We start from the raw sequence: 16,746 nt of genomic DNA on the forward strand, positions 1-16,746 counted from the left end.
AGCCTCACCGAATTGATCTCCCACCACTGGCCTTGGCCTGAGGGTGAGAGAAATTGGTTTGTCTGGGTCTTTTTTTAGTAAATAAGGTGTCTTATTTTAATAAAACAGGTGTCTTCCCTGCATAGCCAGGAAGCTGCCAGGGCAATTTTGGAATTGCTTTCAGTGGCGAATCTGCCTCTCCACGCAGCCCATCTCACCCCCTTCTTGTTGTCCTGGTTATGGGGCAAAGGCACCGGCAGAAGCTCCCAGAAGTGAAACAGGGTTAAGGACAGTGGGAATTACCCAAATGTGCTACAGGCGGACTGAGGGGATTAACTTCCCTAGCCCTTCGGTGCCACTTGCCCCACAATAGGTAAAGGACCTGCACGGTTACTGAAACAGGGCAACCCTGGATGTAGAATCCTAAAATCATTAGGGTTTGAAGGGACTTCCAAGATCATCTGGTCCAGCCATCACCCTACAACCAATGTCACCACTAAACCATGTCCCTAAACACCACGTCCAACCTCTCCTTGAACACCCTTAGGGACAGTGACCCCACCACCTCCCTGGGCAACCCGTCCCTGTTTCTATCGACACTTTCTGACAGAAAATCTCCTCATTTCCATCCTGAACCTCCCCTGGCACCACTTGAGGCCATTCCCTCTGGTCCTATTGCTAGTTATGGGTGAGAAGAGGCCGACCCCAGCTCCCCACCCCTTCACGGAGTTGTGGAGAGCAATGAGGTCTCTGAGGTCTTTGGGAAGAGCAATAAAACTTCCCCTTCTCCAGATTAAACACCCTCAGATCCTCACAGGACTTGTGCTCCAGACCCTTCACCTCTATCTCTGGACACGTCCCAGGGCATTATGTCCCTCTTGTACCCAGGGGTGCAAATATGTACAAATATATACAAATATATACATTTTTATTTGGTCATTTGGGGAATTTTGGACCTTCCACTGTCCCTTTACCCTTTTAACCTCCTCCCCACCGTTACGCCAGCACGATCCCTTTAGGATCTGCAGGACTGATGGGATTTTTCACTGCAAAACCCTAATTTTTAACCCTCACAAACGGGACAGGGGCGGGCTGGGCGTTGGGGCGAGGCTCCGCACCCACAGGTGCTCGAGCACCGGGTTCAGGCTCCCTGTGGAGCTCAAACAGCGTTTGGACCCCGCTCTCAGCCACTCTCTCTGTGTTATCGTGTGGTGCACGGCTCTGTCGCGACAGCCGATGCCACGACAGAGCTGAGGGACCCCGCGCGTTGTCTCGCGAGAGCGGCCCCGCCGCTCTCCCCGCCTCCCGCCCGGCGCCGCCCTTCCTCTTCCCCGCCGCCTCCGTGAGGTGAGGGCTCATCGTCCGCCATCATCCGCCGCCATCCGCCTCCATCCGGCATCATCCGAGCCCGAACAGCTCGGGGAGGCCATGAGGGGCCTCGGGGGAGGCTCGGGCTCGCTGCCGCCATCGATGTTTGTGGCGCTGGTGCCGCAGATGGCGGAGCGCGGAGGTGCCGGGGCTGTGAGGGGGGAGCGGGCCCTGAGGCAGCGGGGAGGGAAGGAGGGGGGGGACACACGTTTTCTTAAGGCATATTTAGATTTAATCGTGGAAAATCTATCTCCGAGGGGCCTTTTCAGCTAGCTGTCGGCTCTGAGGAAAGAGCTCAGCCTTCTCCATGTCTGTATTAGAAGCTTAATGTGATTTTTTTTCCCTTTCATTCGCAGCTGAGCTCCCAGGATGGTCCGCTACTCGCTGGATCCGGAGAACCCCACGAAATGTGAGTTGTTCTCCAACCTCTATTTCCATTTTCCTCCCTGAAATCGTTGTTTTTTTAAGAAATTGGTCTCTTCTCTCCGCAGCATGCAAGTCCCGGGGCTCCAACCTGCGGGTGCACTTCAAGGTACGTGGCCGGTGCACGCTGGGGAAACCCAAGCTGGATTTTGGAAGCAGGTGGCCTTTATTTTCCCATTTTATCAGTTAATTACCGAAGTGTGGTGCTGTAGGTTACGGCCTGCGTGTGCTCAGGCTGCTTGTAATGACCTTTATCCGCAGGAACAAAAATAAAAGGGTCTGTTCTTAGATTGCGGCCTAATAATAGAGAAGGAAACAGGCAATTGGGGGGAAGGTAGCAGGAGGAATTGGACTAGAAATAGTGATTTGTTGTATTTGTCTCTATTGGGAAGGATCTCCCTGCTCGTCCTGTCATTTTAGTGGCCGAGAAGTATGGCAGCAAGCGTTTGGCATGAGTGGTGATACGAGTTCATGCATTGCACTGGAAAACTTAGCAGGGAATATAAGAATAATTTGGGGTAATCACAAAAACAAAGCTGAGATTATGCTTTTCTGATGAGTGTTATATAGTGCAGGTGAAGAAAGTTTTATTTTGGTTTGTTCTTCTATTGTAATCATATATTAAATGGTGTATCAAAGAGTAAATTCATTAAGCACCAATACCTTATCCTTAATTTTTCTTCTGATGCTTTTCACTCTCTCTTTTTTTAAATGCCCTTACATAGATGTTAAATTTTGTGGCTTGTTTGTGTAGCTTGTGTTCTCATTGCTTCCTGTGAGGTGCCATATTGGATGTTTTAGCAGGAATTTATCATTCAGGCTTCCGTTTTTTTGGATTAGTGGCCAAAGAGGGAGCTGTGATAAGGAGAAATCCTGAATTTTAAACTTGTTGGGTGGAAAGCTTGGGGTATAAAAACAGTATAAAGGCATCAGAGAGCTGTGAAGTCAGTAATGGGGGTCATACTAAGAATTGTAGGTGAAAATCCAGTGCTTTTACTCCCATTGTAACGTGGAAAGAAGCGTTAAGAGAAGCTTTCACTGGGTTTGTTTGTTTTTTTCTTCTTGTCAGAACACTCGTGAGACTGCCCAGGCCATCAAGGGCATGCACATCCGCAAGGCCACCAAGTACCTGAAGGACGTGACCCTGAAGAAGCAGTGCGTTCCCTTCCGTCGCTACAACGGAGGCGTTGGTAGATGCGCCCAGGTGAGGGCTGGGATGAAGACCTGGGAAGGGTTTTGGGTTCGTTTCCTTACGGAAGGAACAAAAAGCGATGTTCATGTGGCGTGGATGATGGGCAGTTGTTGATAACATCGTGTGAAAGCATCATTTTGAGCCAAGAGTTGCTCTGAGCTCTGATACAGCAAGCATCGCACCTATTTGTGGTATCAAATACCAGATTATATTTAATTCTGTTGGTTTGCTCTTGTGCGAGGCGTAGACTCGTTCCCTTCGATTGCTGTGATGACTTTCTTAGGACACCTTTGGATTCAACGTGAAAAGAAATTCTTACTCTGAGCAATCGAAGTAAAAGGACGCGTAACGACAAGCTAATAAGAATAAAAGGGTGAATTACATCGTGCTGGGACCAAAATACTTCACTTTTTTTCTCTCACAGGCCAAGCAGTGGGGCTGGACGCAGGGGCGCTGGCCCAAGAAAAGCGCGGAGTTCTTGCTGCACATGCTGAAAAACGCGGAGAGCAACGCTGAGCTCAAGGTGGGTGGGGTGGATGTTATTAAATGCACCCCGTTCTTGCGTCTCTGTGCGTTTGTGCCCCAGAGGAAGCTCCTAAAATCCCCCAAAAGCACCAGAGGGGGAGAGTTTGGTGCTTCTCTGCCTTGCGGCGTCGCGGTTCTGCTGCAGGATTTTATTTGTGGGGCGAATTAAGGCACAATAAGGCCGAATCCTTTGGGTTTTATTCCTTCTACGCAGGGGCTGGACGTGGATTCGCTGGTGATCGAGCACATCCAGGTGAACAAGGCCCCCAAAATGCGCCGGCGCACCTACCGAGCCCACGGGCGGATCAACCCCTACATGAGCTCCCCCTGCCACATCGAGATGATCCTGACCGAGAAGGAGCAGATCGTCCCCAAGCCGGAAGAAGAAGTGGCTCAGAAGAAAAAGGTAAAAAAGCGGAGTGCTTTTAAGAGGGTTTTGGGTTTTTTTTTGGTGTTAAAAATCCCAAATTTGGGTAAGGGGGCGTTTTGGGGACGGGAAGGTTGCCGTGATGACTTCTCTTAGGACACCTTTGGAGTACCCGTGAAAACAAACACCGGTTCTGAGCAACCTCAGCATCATTAGGCGGCGTTAATTAATTAGGGAGGGGTGATTAATGAATTAATTAACTAATTACCGCCCCCCTGTGCTCGTTGCCCCCGCAGATCTCGCAGAAGAAGCTGAAGAAGCAGAAGCTGATGGCCCGGGAGTAGCCCTCCCCCCGCCCCCAATAAAGCTCTGTTCGCACCCGCCCTGTCTCCCGTCTTCTCCGCGCCGATGACGTCATCGCGGTGACGTCACGCCCCGCCGTGACGTCACGCCGACGAGTTGGGGGTGGGGCGCGTGACCCGCGCGCGCCGCTCCCTATTGGTCGGGGTGGGCGGGGCGCGCCCGCCGGAAGTGCGGGGGTTGCTTCCGGTGCGGCGGCAGTCGGGAGGGAGGCGCGGCGCGGTGAGGACGGGGGGAGCTGCGGTCTCAGGTGAGGGGGGGAGGGGGTGTTTTTTTGGGGAGCCGCCGCGCCGCCGTTCGTCTGCAGGGTTTGGGGAGAGGGGAGGGAGGCAAACGGCACCGGGAGACGGGGCTCGGCCGTGTAACGGCGGGTGGGGGACGGCTTGGTGCCGGGGGACGCCGCGGGGATGGGCTGCGTGAGGTGGCCGGGCTAGGCCGGCTCGGCCTTAAGGGGCTGAGCGAAGCCGTTTGTGTGCCCGGCTTCTCTGTGTTTACGTAAGAATGAGCTGGGAACAAGAAGAGCGAACGTGCTTGTATTTGCAGTGTCACGCTTGCCCTCTGCGCTGCTTTAGGGAGAAACAAAAGCCTTTAACACAAAGGAGCAAAGCCTAAAGAAATTAACGTTTCACCCTTTGTTGTCGCCCTGTTTGTTTTTCCTAAAAATAAACCCTGCCAACCACAAAACAGCATCACGGAATCACAGGGGAATGTTGGGGGGAAAAAACGTTTCAATACGTTAGCCACTGGAACTAAAACAACCGACCTTGGTTCTGTAGCTGGCAGAAGTTGAACTTATTTTTCAGCCTGGACTCTTGATACCCAGTGACTGCACAGACTCAGTCCATTCTCAGAGAGGCAGCCTCTGTTGATTCCCCCACGTATATTCTTTAGCTAGTGGCTGAGGACTCAGCATCACACAGAGGATTTAATATCTAGGAAGCTCTAGAACAGGGAGCATAAATCTTTTCAAAGGGTTTTAATAGATTACCTCATTCCTATTATGTTTTTTTCTCTGCCTTTGGAGACTCGGCTCCTGTAAAACTGCCTTTGAAGTGGCAAAAATTACACTTGGAAGCAGTTGCCTGGAATTGACGTTACCAGGGAGTGGGGCTACACTTCTCTAGGACAGTTTGGGAGAGCAAAGCAAGGATCCCAAACGAGGATTGGCCCTTCGGATCACTGCTTATGTTTTTTTAGTTTGGTTTAAGCAAAACCTTTTTGGCTATGTCTTTCAAACTTGCAGCTGGAGGGGTGATGAATTAATAGCAATCTTTGTTCTTTTTTTTGTTAAGACGCCAGGAATCTCAGCCTTATTGTTCCTGAGGACTTTATAACATGGGAGCATATAGCTGTTCTCGAGGAATAACGGCAGCATTTTTGAAACTTTAAAGATCTATTGTTAAAGAACCTTTTCTGTTTAAACATTAACTAAAATCCTTTCTTGAGACTTTGTTTTCTTACCTCATTTCATACGGAAAGTGTAATCTGAGGTTGTTTTTCTAAATCTGAGGTGGTTTTTCCTAGCAGCTTTGTCCCAGAACAAGAGGAAACCATGGTGTGCATTCCCTGTATCGTCATTCCCGTTCTTCTCTGGGTCTACAAGAAGTTCCTGGAGCCGTACATCTACCCTGTCATCGCACCTTTCATTAAGCGCGTGTGGCCCAAGAAAGCCGTGCAGGAAACGACAGGCACAAAACGAGGGCAAGGAGGCAGTGCTGGAAACCTCCGGGCACCTTCAGCCAGCGAAAGGGATAAGGAGGATGAGTCTGGAGTTCACAGAGTAAGATTAAGGCGTTTAAGCCCCAAATCATCACATGTAAAATCAGCAGATGTAAATCTGGGGGCAGATTTCTTTATAGGTTTTCACTGGCCTTGCTTCTGAAAATCATTTTAATCCCCAAATGTCACTGTTCTGGTCTCTTTTGACGTCTCCTTTTAACGGTGCTCTCTTTTATTTCCAGTTTGAAAGCAACGGGGTTGCGAATGGAATCGCTGCAAAGAGAGCCACAGAACTTTCTGACAAGAAAACAGATTAAAGGGATTCATTCAGAAGGATTTCATTCCCTGGTATCCAATATGAACTGGTGATTGATATTTCTCTCACTTTGAGGCACTTCTTTGCACATTTCAGCTGAATAAAACCCCTTATCACGTACAGCAGAAGGTCTCTTTTGCCACTAAAAATGGCAGCTAGCAGATTTCTTATTTAAAACGTTTGAAAACCGTGTTAAATTATTCCTCATTTCCCTCCCTTGGAACCACTTTGCATCTATAACCTATCAGGCATGACTAGAGATTTAGGTGAAATAGTTTATGGATTAAGCTAGCTTTGGAAGATAAACGTGTTGCTTCTTAGTTTCACTGACTGCGAGTGCAATACTTCATTCTTCCACTTCGAAACTAAGCTGTTCTTGACCTCGCTAGAGAGCTATCAATTGCATTGTGGCAGCATAAACATTACGGTCAACTTCCGAGGAATACAGACTGCTGTGTGAAATTTGCAGATGAGCTAAAGGAGTTATGCTATATGCAAAATTTCCGTAGCAAAAAGTCTTGATTTGATACTTCTAGTCATTTATTTTTTTCCTTTAAACGTTGTGCCTTTCTTTCCTGAAAAGGATCAGCAGGTGCATGATGCAAGAGAGTTGTTGCGTTATATTCTGTTGCAGTGGTTTCAAACGATGCAGGTCTGTGTTTAGAAAAAAAAAAAAAAAAAAAGGACTAAAATCTTTTACCGTGCTTGTGTAATTTGAATGATAATAAAGCAGGACTTTATTTAAAATTTAGCTGCTTCGTACAGTTGTTCTTAGGAAAAGCTGTAGACAGTCCCCAGCCTGAAGGAGTTCATAAAACTACGCGCTTCACGATAAACAAAGCGAACTGAGCAAATCCTATGCCTCCTCCTGGGAAGATGTGTTCTGGTGCTGAATTGCATCCCAAAATGATGCCTCTGTGCTTTGTAGGAGCAGAACTAATAATTCCTGCTTTGTCCTTCTCTGCCAAACCAGAGGACTCTCTAAATGATTCCAAACTAATAATTAAACCAACAATAAATAAATAAATAAATAAAAAATCCAGGAATTTGGGGTTGCTATTTAGGATTTATGGCTTTCCCAGAAATCCTATGGGCATACCTTTTTATTTTAATATATAAATGTTTCATGGATAGCACGTAGAGGGTGGTATCTAGAGGGTATAATGATACCAAGAAGAGCTGGAAAATACTTTGGGACTCATTCAATCCTATTACACATTAAAGGGCTGTGCATCGAAGTGGTAAGAGGCAACTCGCTGCCCTTGAACTGACACCGGGGTCTGGGTTCGTTCTTGAACCGTGTTTTCTTCTACCGAAGACTTATTTGCCTGATAGGCCTGTCAGATGCCTCTGGTGAGGAATGTTGCTTCCTACCACTGCCTGTTTTTTTGTGAAATCGTGGGGATCAGTCTGCAGTGTTCACAGCTGGGTATCGGACCATTGTAATGAGTTGAATCAGAGAAAATTCCTTGTCCCATGTCACCTGATGCTGCTTTATGTCCCTTAATAAACCAGCCTATAAGGAAGTGAAGTTTGTATTACTGTGAAATCAGCTTTCACAACACCCTTTCAACATAAGCCTCCATCTGATCGGTGTTTCACAGACAGAGCTTTCTCCTAGACTGGTATCCCTTTGTGATATTAAAAGCTGGTTTTGTTATTCTGAGCATGTGCACGTGGCATAACTCATGCAATAAAAGACAATACTAACTGTGCACGTTTTGCACTAAGGAGCTCCATCTTGCTCCCTCATGCTCGTGTCTTTTTTCCTACTGAAATAATTTGAGGTGAAACATCTGATTTGAAGACACCAGAAGCTTACTCCATGCTTGGGGCAAAAAACGAAAGTATTAGTACTGTGTTAGTGCACAGTAAAGTACACAGTAAATCAGACTGCAGTGAAAACTAGGCTTCCAGTTGTGCGCTTAGCACTCTAAACAAGTACAAAAAGGCCTCTCAAAAAGCAAAGCAGGCAGATAATGCAAATACGTCTTGTTTGTTAGAATCACACCGCTTGTGCTTTCTGGCATGTTTTAGTACATCCAATAGCTGCAGTTAAACACAGGAATACACAGTATAAAATTTGCCTGAATGTGGTATTCACTAGAAGTCTGGACAGGAAATCTGTGTTGCAAATCTGTTTTTTTTCTCTTCCAGGAATAGGTCAATAATCCTATTGGAGTGTAAATAGTTTAGCACACAAATAATGTGAAAAACAGGTGAAAGAAACAAACTGCCTGCTTTTACATCCCGAAGCTGGGCAAGGGTGCAGGAGGTCACCTGCAAAGTACTGCACGAAGTTATGTTTAAGAAAAGCAAGCAGAGAGAAATGAAGGAAGTTCTGAAGTGAGAATACAAATACCAAGAAAAAATAACTGAGAAAAGTTCTTCATGTTACTCAGTAGAAGCAAGATTTACAGATCTATGGCAGCAGGTGGATGTCTACCAGAATTTAGTAAAGCAAGGTAACAGCTTCATTTCTACTGAAGACTTTTAGAAAATAGCAAGCTAGGCATCTTTAGGCACCAAACCACTTGTGCAGATCTCGCTCTAAGATCTCCAGTGCTAAAGCTGTCTGGGTGGATTCAAATCCTGTTGGGGATGGATCAGAAAATTCATTTGCTTGAAAATACCTGAAGAAAATGATAAATTCAAATCAGCCATTAATTTTTTTTTCCACTATGGGGAGGTCTAGGTGTGATGTGGTGCTTTCCGTGTGGTTCATGGAGGAACCTGGATGCTGAGGACTTAAATTAATTTGAGGGCTGGACTGGATGAACACAGAGCTCCCTCCCAAACTCCGCCATTCTGTGAAGCGCACCTCTATATTCCAAATATGTTCAAAAAAACGTAAACTAAAGTTGGAAAAGCTTTATTTTGCTAATTATTCAGCGTCCTAAGGGCCTGAACGTACATTTGTAGGAGGTTCTGTGAGGTAAAACGGGGCGCCAGCAGCCTCCAAAGGCTGCCACGGATGTGGTGCAGAGGGATTTTTATTTGGGTGTGTTAATCGGCCAGATGAACTCCGCCCAAGGAGCAGCAGGAATTACTGGGGGCAGCAGGAATTACTGGCGGGCAGCGCTTTTGCACCACTTTATATTTTATTGTGTATAAAAACCCCACAGGCCCCGCCGCTTCAGCTCCCTGCCGAAAACTACATTTCCCAGCGCGCCCCGCGCCGCGCCCCCTCCCCCCTCCCACCGGCGGCCCGCGCGCATGCGCGCTGGGGAGGCGGTGGCGACGTGGAAGGCCGGGAGCGGCGGCGGTGGGTGCGCGCATGCGCGGGGGGGGGGCGCGACCGTTAGGGGCCGTGAGGGGACCCTGAGGGGACCCTGAGGGGGCGGCGGGGGCCGCGCTCGTTCCCTTCGTGTGCTCGGTTTCGCCCCCCGGCGCCGCTGTTTTTTGCTGCTTTTTTGTCTCCGGGTGCGTTCTGTGCTGGCTTCCTGAGCCCCGAGTCTCCCCGGGTGTGTTGAGTGCGGGGCGGAGCGGGCTGCCGGGCACCCAAATCCGCCTCCTGCCGTCGCCGGCGCTGAGGGTAAGGTGCTGGGTTCCCCTGGTGGCGGTCCGAGCTGGCTCTGTGGGTACAGCGCTGTTATTTCCTCCAGCCGACGCTTCTTGAAGGCAGGGGAGCGGAGAAACCCCTGCTTATTGGGCTCGTCGCCTGATTGTAGGGCACCGTGTTATGTAACCCCCGATTTTACCCCTTTTTCAAGCAAAAAAGCGGCCAGGTTGCTCCAGCTGGGGTGAGTGGTGTCGCTGCTCGGGTCGCAGGGTGCTGAGGAAGGCCCTGTTCCCTTTTCCACCCCTGCTGCTGCCTCAGGGGAAGCCCCTGGCCGGGTCCTGCTCTGGGGTTTTAACACCACAGCACCTCGTGGGATCAGTTCAGCAGGAAAAAAAATAGAGATATAGCAAATAAACGCTGAACTCAGGTGCCTTGGTGATTTTATCAGGTGGCCAGGAAGATCCCAGGGTGGTTTTAATGCGCCGATGGCTGACAGTTGGGCTCGCAGGTTTGTTAAGCCTTGTGAATATAAGAATCCTCCTCCTTTTGTGTGAGGAAGGTATCAAGAGTCAGAAATCCTGCTCAGTGGCTGATGAGCTGCTGTCAGAGAGGGTGGATAAAGGTGGCGATGACATTTCCTCAACGTGGGCTCTCCAGGGTGGAAAGCCTATTGTACCTGCTAGTAATTATACAGCTTCATTCGCAGTAGATCCTGAAGAGGGGATATAAATCGCGATGTGTAGGGCAGTATAAAATAACATATGCGTGCAAAACACATTTGGCTCTCTCTACTACGTCTGTCTTTTGTGCTAGAGGTAGATTTCTGGTTGTGGGAAACATTTCAAGCAGATAGCTGTTGTAAAAATGCACGTAATGCCCAATTCCGGGAGAGCACAGATACCAAAATAATTGTGTAGCCTGTGAGATAGATCAGGATTAAAAAATTGCAGCCCTTTTTAATGGTGTCTGAGCATCTTTCTGAGGCTAAAAGGTAGCTGAATTTTTATTTCTGAAATGCTGCTGTGGTTGATGGACAAGTTCTAGTTGTGTTGGTGGGAAACAAGGAGAACGTGTTAAATGTGTGCAACTGCAATCCTCGTGTCCTTTCCGTAAAGAAATAATAGATCATCTTGGTTGATTAAAGCACTGGGCGACTGGAAGAAATTGGAGAGCAACTCCTGGGTTCTGCAGCTGGGCCCGTGGATGCAGACTGGGGGACAAGGGGCTGGAGAGCAGCCCTGCAGGCTAGGATGTGCTTTATTCTTTATATTTTTTGTTTTTTTAAGCTCTGTCTTCCACGATAGTCTTGCTGAAAGCTATATTTTTTTCTCCTAATGCCTCTAGCACAAGCAGCAGGAGTCTCACTGGTGAGGGCAAACAAAAAGAAATACCCGTCCAAGGTGAAGAGCAGGATTAGTGTTTGAGTTGTTGCTCCTTGAAGCTTTCTCACAGAGGTAACGTTTCTTACTGCCCTCGTGCCTTCCCTCTGTGGAGAGATGTGCTACAAAACCTGACGCTGTCGTTCTACCCTCGGATTTGTAGGCGTGATGAAGTAATTATTTAATAAAAAGTTACAGCTGGAATTATGTAGGAGAAACAGAAAAGTTGCTGGTTGCTTTTCCAGCAAACCAAGCAGTGGACAACTCTGATAAATTGCTCGTAAAGACTTTAAGATGTGGTTTTCTTTTCTTGCAGCTGAGCATTCCACTTCGTAACAGTGGTGTCCAAAAATGTACCTGTCCCGAGGTGCTGGGACAGATATAGATCCTAAAATCTAGTTCAGATCCTAAAATCTCCCCGCCATTGGTTGTAAGCGCCTGGTAGATGAGGGAAGGTGAAATCATGGTAATGGGTCGATTGCAATCTGCCAATGGCATCAGTGAAATATTTCAATACAATATTTCAACTGATCAACTTTCAGGCTGTTCGCTGAGAAACGAGGTTGTCCTGAAGATGGAAAAAAAATAACCAGGAAGGGTGAATTGGCAGATTTTGGAGGTTAACCTTGATGCTTTCGGAGGACGTCTGGAAACGTTAGGCTCAGATCCTGCATGTGAATATTCAACTGTGAGGAATAAACAAGGCTTAGACTGTTTATTATCCATGGGGGCAATCTCTGCTCATGTGTTTTGTAGATAAACGTTGCATGTGATGTTGAATCCACAAAGATTTGACTGTAGGTATAAATATTCCTCTAACATGAGGGAGCAGAGAAAATCCGAAGACGTGTGGGTAGTAGAATTCAAATATTGCAGCTAAATAATGCCTACTGTTCCTAAGTCTTCTGGGAAGCTCTGTCTTAGGATATTGTGGGACGTTTTAACATTTCACAGGTGAAATGGGGTTTGAAATGCTGGGTTCTTGGATGCAAACAGGAATTAGACGTTGTGTCAGCTTCCTCGGTACTCGAATATGCCGTGTGACATCTCGTGTTCTTGTCTTTACAGTGATTCTGGCTACTTTGGCTGAAAGGAAAACAATGTCCATTTGGATCAGTTGAGAAAGCAGCAAATGGTAAAGGTAAGCCAAGTGTTTATTATATAGAATTGACTTTTTTTTTAGTTTTTCAGACATGAAAGTATCAGTTCTTCATTTATTTTCCTGAGATTGTATTCAAGACGCAGCCAAGAGGCTAGATTGCCCCAAAGTCGTCTGTACAACCGTTCCTTATTCTTCTATTTTAAAATGAGCACTTCATAATGTATATATATTTGTTTATATTGTGCCATATAGAGATATATTGATAGCTGTATCTTCATCTGTGCACGCAGAGTGTTTTTCAGGCTGTCTGCAGATTCAAGGGCAGCGTGGGAAGGGGGAACTGCTTTGCTCTAAGCCAGCTTTGCGGGCTGGATTAGTAAAATGTCAAAGTTGTGCGACCAGTTGGGGACTTAGTACAGGAATTATAGGTCCAGTATTAAAACTGTTCAAACAGAAGGTGGAGAGGGCGTGACAAGCTTTTCTCCAAGCCCAACAGTGCACGTACTGCTCCTCCATTTGTTCTTGGAAGCTGCTGCTGTGTCGAAGCTCAAATTTTTGTGCATGCTGAAGGGCAAAGGAAGATTTGGCACGCGCCAAGCTGTGAAGAGACGTCGTGTGTCTTGCCCAACTGCTTTTAATTTAAAAAGGAGAATGATAGTCCTGTAACCACTGTTAATAATTAACATTCAGGTCCTGTATAAGGTCAGTAGGCATAAGATTTATGAGTACCCCGATCTGTTTGGGATTGGGGTGGGTCCCGATGCGCAAAGCCACCTCTTGCATTCGGTCTGAAGCATCTGCTTCTCGTGGTGGAGCCGAGTTCCGCCACTGAACAGATGTTGGATGTACAACAGCATGACACAGACCAGGTTATGATCCTTTGGGGGTGTTCCCAGCTTGTTCAGGAACAAAAGGTGTTACTGGTAGTGGTAACAATGCCATATTGAGCTAAATGACTTGCTAATAAATTGTTTCTGTATTTTTTGAGCGAGCAGATGAATCACTTTTCAAGAGAAATATCACTTTTTTTTTTTTTTTTTTAACAAGAACTAGTTCAGAGCTCGTTGCCACCTGAACCTCAATTCTTCTACCTTTAAATGATGATCCAGTATCCTCTTATTATGCGATTTTGTCTCTCTTCTGCTTTATTCTCTAGCTTTTTATTGGCTTTATTTCAAAGGCAGTACACACTGAGTCTTGTGTTTTTGTTTTTGTTTTTTTTCCTTGAAGTGGCAAAATTCGTTTTCAGGTAAGATGCGTTTGTTCTGTTCTAGGAGTAAACACCCAGAGTTTTGAAAACCTTTTTAAGCTTGTGCCGTCTAAGAATCCCCCAGTGCTTCTCTGCAGAATTCCCTGGCAGGATCTTACACCAAACCACTTAAATTTTTCTTCCTGCAGGTGATCCCCATGACCAAAGGGCTTCTGCAGGTGCTCCAGGTAGTGTCTTGAGAACTTTTTTTTTTGCAAAATGCGACCTCTGTCAGGTAATGAGGTTATTGTACCTCTCTCCCTTTTGGTCAGGCTTAAAGGGAGCCTTTTAAAGGAGACCTCTTTATTTCTTAATAGTCTCCCTTATTCCATCCTGACTATACTGGCATCCTGCTCCTGAAATACTTGGGTACTGTGTGCTCACGCTACATCTCTAATACAAGTTCTTCAAGTAGCCTCCACGATGGCTGCAAACATTGCAGATTTTGGTTGCAACTATTCATTTCTTTTCAGTTTTCCTTATTTTTTTTACTGTTCTTTATTAAACTAACTGCTGCGAGAGTTGTCTTGTCTGGAATTAGCTGCTTCTGCGCAGATGATGAGTCTCAGCAGATTACTGCTAGAGTGATAATTGATCCTGCATCTTCGTTGAGACCAAGAGTTGCTTCTGGGAAGCATCTTCTACTATACCTGTTCCTGTCCTTACTCCTTGTGCAAGTTCAGCATGAGAAAATACTTCTAATGCCTTCCTACGTGCCTCTGTTTTCTACTTTTCAGTAACTCTTTAAGGCAGTGAACCAAAGCCTTACGGATTGCTGGTTTAAGATCAGGATATTCCTTATTTGTACCAAAGGTTGCAAATATTTCTTTTCTTTTTTAAGAAATGAAGATTTAGAAGGTGATCTGCCAAATAAAGAAGATGGGAGCGAATAGCAGCAGCATCAGCGAGCTTCCAGAAAACGAATACCTGAAGAAGTTGTCAGGAGCAGAGCCCATCTCCGAGAATGACCCCTTCTGGAATCAGCTGCTGTCTTTTAGCTTTACCACTCCAACAAACAGGTAAGACGGTGCTTGTGGAAGAACTAAACCTTGTAATATATTTATAAAAGTGAGAAGTCTGAAAACAAATGAGTATTTTTTAAATATGTTCCTATTTTAGGTAGCAAGGGAATAAATGTCTGTATAAAATACTTTTTTGTTTTGTTTTTGTGAGTTCCTTTTGTCCTCATAGCTGTATTTGCTATTTATTCCCCCTGATAGAGAGGAAAAAAATAAATCAAAAGTGCACTCTGTAGTGTTAGGGAGGATTTTTTGTTTGTTTCGGGGTGGCTTTTTCTGAGCTGAGCAAACCTCTGGTGTTTCTGCAGCGCCAGAAGAATCCAATGCGTGATGTTTCCTCTGAACTTACAGTGAATTGTACATCCCCTGTGGCTTAATTGTAGGTTAGCTGTTGAGTTCCTTAGTCCCTGTCTTTTTTTTTTCCTCCTCTTTTACAATTTAAAGGAAGTTTGGCACTCTAGCAAATGATGTGGCAATAAACGGAACGTGCTCTCCGTAGCACGTGTCCAGAAATACGTGTGTTCAGACTCATTTTAACCCAAGTCCATTCCCCTGCATAAGGATTATCAGTTTTACAAGAACAATCTGGAATTCTTAATCTCTTTTTACATTTTACAGAGTGACCTGATACTTCTCTGTCAGGCAAACGTTGTATTTAAACCCTTTATTATTAGCAGTATTCCCTTGTGAAGTGCTTAGCTTTTGAATAAATGTTCTTAAATGTCTAAACACACTTATAACAGGTGTAAATAGACCAGTATGTGTTACTGCTGAACTATGGAGCAGTTATCATCTTTAATCAATTGAAAATATATTTGAGAACTGTTCTGGCCGATGTTATTCACATCTTTCAGTTATTTCTTAAAGCAGAACCCCTGTCAAAGTGAATGAAAATCAAAGATTTTTTTTATAGAAGGGGTAAAACTGGTGCAGAATTTGACTACGCTGAGCTCTTGAGTATTTCGTATAAATGAGTGATTGAGTAAAGGATGAAACACAATTTCTAGTGAGATAGTTCACGTGTTTTATGACTTCAGGGAAAATGGTCAAGGTAAGCAACCGAGTGGCGTTTACTAACCTCTATTTTTGTAATGATAGCGGAGAGGGAAGGATTTTGGCTTCTGCGTCATGGGAATAGCCAGAAGTTAGCAAGAAAACCTCAAAGTGTTGTAAAGCTTGTAAAGGACAGTACGTATTTGGCAGTGGGTGAGGGAACATTGCTGTCTCTAAGTTCTCTGAGGAAGCAAGAATTGTTTTGAGCCCACCTGTGACAAGCTGGACAGTATTCTAAGAGGTCATGTATTGCTGCATTGGGGCTTTTAGGGGGAAGTAAAGAAGTAAAGAACTTCCTACCGAGGTAAAAAAAAGTCTTTCGTAGCTTGATTTATAATTTTTTTTTTTTGTGCCTATTTCGTGGTGTCAGATCTGGTGCAAGATGAGTGTGTTTAAAAAAGAAAAAAAATATTAAAAAAACAAAAACAAAAACGCACAAACTTGATCCAAAAGCAGGTTGAAAGTTTAATTAGCTGAACACCAGATGGTGCTCTTGCCTGGCAGCTGGAAGAGATGTATTTTTAGAGACATCTTTTGTCCAGCTTAATTGGAAGGAAGCTGACATTTCCCATGAAGTTGCACCTACCTGCGAGAACCGTTTGACAAATGATGTCAGACAACATTGGCTGCACAGCACCCTCAACCGTTGTCTAAATCGGATAACCTTGCCTGCAGGGACAGAACGATAGAGGTCAGTGTTCATTTTAGAGATTGAAAGCTTGTGGAAGATCAAGTGAACCCTGTTTTGTTTTAATGAGGATGGAGTGTAGGTCATACTCTTGACAGGAGCAAGGTGCTAGTTTTGGACTGTTGGGGAGAGGAGCCAATTTTCACCTGTCAAGACAGAATTTAAAGTTTTCTGCTCTTCCCATTCTATTTTCCCATTAGTCTGTAGCAAAATTAGTGTGTTTATGGTAGGCCACCAATCTACCAACACTTGAAGGAGAATGTTTGGAATCTCTTAGGCATTTTTCCTTCTTCTCTGTTCCAAATGAGTCCGAGTACCTGCTGATCGCAGCAGCTAAAGGAAAATCTGGGCTGAAATCCTCAATTGGATCTTTTTCATTATTTGTTTAATCCCCAGACTCAGAAGCTCAAGACCTGGGATTGAGAGTTGATGATTTTGCCTTTTTTCCCTTTCAGTTTAGTTGATTTCTTCCTCCATTCATCCATTATTTTCATTTTCCTGCTTC

At 45.5% G+C, this 16,746-nt stretch overlaps 3 protein-coding genes across 10 annotated transcripts in view; all 3 read left to right on the plus strand.

The window, feature by feature from the left end:
* The first annotated feature begins 959 nt into the window (after nt 1–959).
* On the plus strand, nt 960–4,235 carry LOC311427564 (large ribosomal subunit protein uL22). Of its 2 annotated transcripts, none has more exons than XM_084504996.1 (7): nt 960–1,326; nt 1,704–1,756; nt 1,839–1,879; nt 2,840–2,974; nt 3,387–3,485; nt 3,702–3,893; nt 4,151–4,235. In XM_084504996.1, the coding sequence occupies exons 2-7, from the start codon at nt 1,717–1,719 to the stop codon at nt 4,196–4,198; spliced, it is 555 nt and encodes a 184-aa protein (XP_084361122.1). In that variant the 5' UTR covers nt 960–1,326; nt 1,704–1,716; the 3' UTR covers nt 4,199–4,235. The 2 variants fall into 2 exon arrangements, with proteins under 2 accessions (XP_084361122.1, XP_084361123.1); XM_084504997.1 differs by having other exon boundaries at nt 1,303–1,489.
* Nucleotides 4,236–4,387: 152 nt separating this feature from the next.
* Nucleotides 4,388–7,780, plus strand: LOC311427565 (UPF0729 protein C18orf32 homolog). 3 transcript variants are annotated; one of them, XM_084504999.1, is made up of 3 exons: nt 4,388–4,464; nt 5,739–5,994; nt 6,176–7,780. In XM_084504999.1, exons 2-3 carry the CDS (start codon nt 5,767–5,769, stop codon nt 6,248–6,250), a joined length of 303 nt encoding a protein of 100 aa, XP_084361125.1. In that variant the 5' UTR covers nt 4,388–4,464; nt 5,739–5,766; the 3' UTR covers nt 6,251–7,780. The 3 variants fall into 3 exon arrangements, with proteins under 3 accessions (XP_084361125.1, XP_084361124.1, XP_084361126.1); XM_084504998.1 differs by having other exon boundaries at nt 4,391–4,464; nt 5,742–5,994; XM_084505000.1 differs by having other exon boundaries at nt 4,416–4,436; nt 5,742–5,994.
* A 1,772-nt stretch (nt 7,781–9,552) lies between these two features.
* Nucleotides 9,553–16,746, plus strand: part of DYM (dymeclin) — a 160,186-nt gene continuing 152,992 nt past the window's right edge. For 4 of the 5 annotated variants that reach the window (XM_084505001.1, XM_084505003.1, XM_084505004.1 and 1 more), the window contains exons 1-3: nt 9,553–9,784; nt 12,199–12,271; nt 14,323–14,500. In XM_084505001.1, coding sequence (XP_084361127.1) covers nt 14,361–14,500 — 140 coding nt within the window. In that variant the 5' untranslated portion in view covers nt 9,553–9,784; nt 12,199–12,271; nt 14,323–14,360. Of the gene's footprint in view, nt 9,785–11,095; nt 11,206–12,198; nt 12,272–13,630; nt 13,670–14,322; nt 14,501–16,746 lie in introns of all 5 variants that reach the window. The other variant, XM_084505002.1, reaches the window with a different exon arrangement.

The sequence above is a fragment of the Aythya ferina genome (genome assembly GCF_964211825.1).
Source record: "Aythya ferina genome assembly, chromosome: Z".
NCBI lineage: Eukaryota > Metazoa > Chordata > Aves > Anseriformes > Anatidae > Aythya > Aythya ferina.

What these genes read in the sequence shown, in the direction of transcription:
- LOC311427564 (XM_084504996.1), top strand. Translation starts at nt 1,717, where the DNA reads ATGGTCCGCTACTCGCTGGATCCGGAGAACCCCACGAAAT. An exon ending in AGAGCAACGCTGAGCTCAAG is followed by an intron (nt 3,486 to 3,701) that starts GTGGGTGGGGTG and finishes CCTTCTACGCAG; the next exon opens with GGGCTGGACGTGGATTCGCT. An exon ending in AAGTGGCTCAGAAGAAAAAG is followed by an intron (nt 3,894 to 4,150) that starts GTAAAAAAGCGG and finishes TTGCCCCCGCAG; the next exon opens with ATCTCGCAGAAGAAGCTGAA.
- LOC311427565 (XM_084504999.1), top strand. Translation starts at nt 5,767, where the DNA reads ATGGTGTGCATTCCCTGTATCGTCATTCCCGTTCTTCTCTGGGTCTAC. An exon ending in ATGAGTCTGGAGTTCACAGA is followed by an intron (nt 5,995 to 6,175) that starts GTAAGATTAAGG and finishes TTTTATTTCCAG; the next exon opens with TTTGAAAGCAACGGGGTTGC.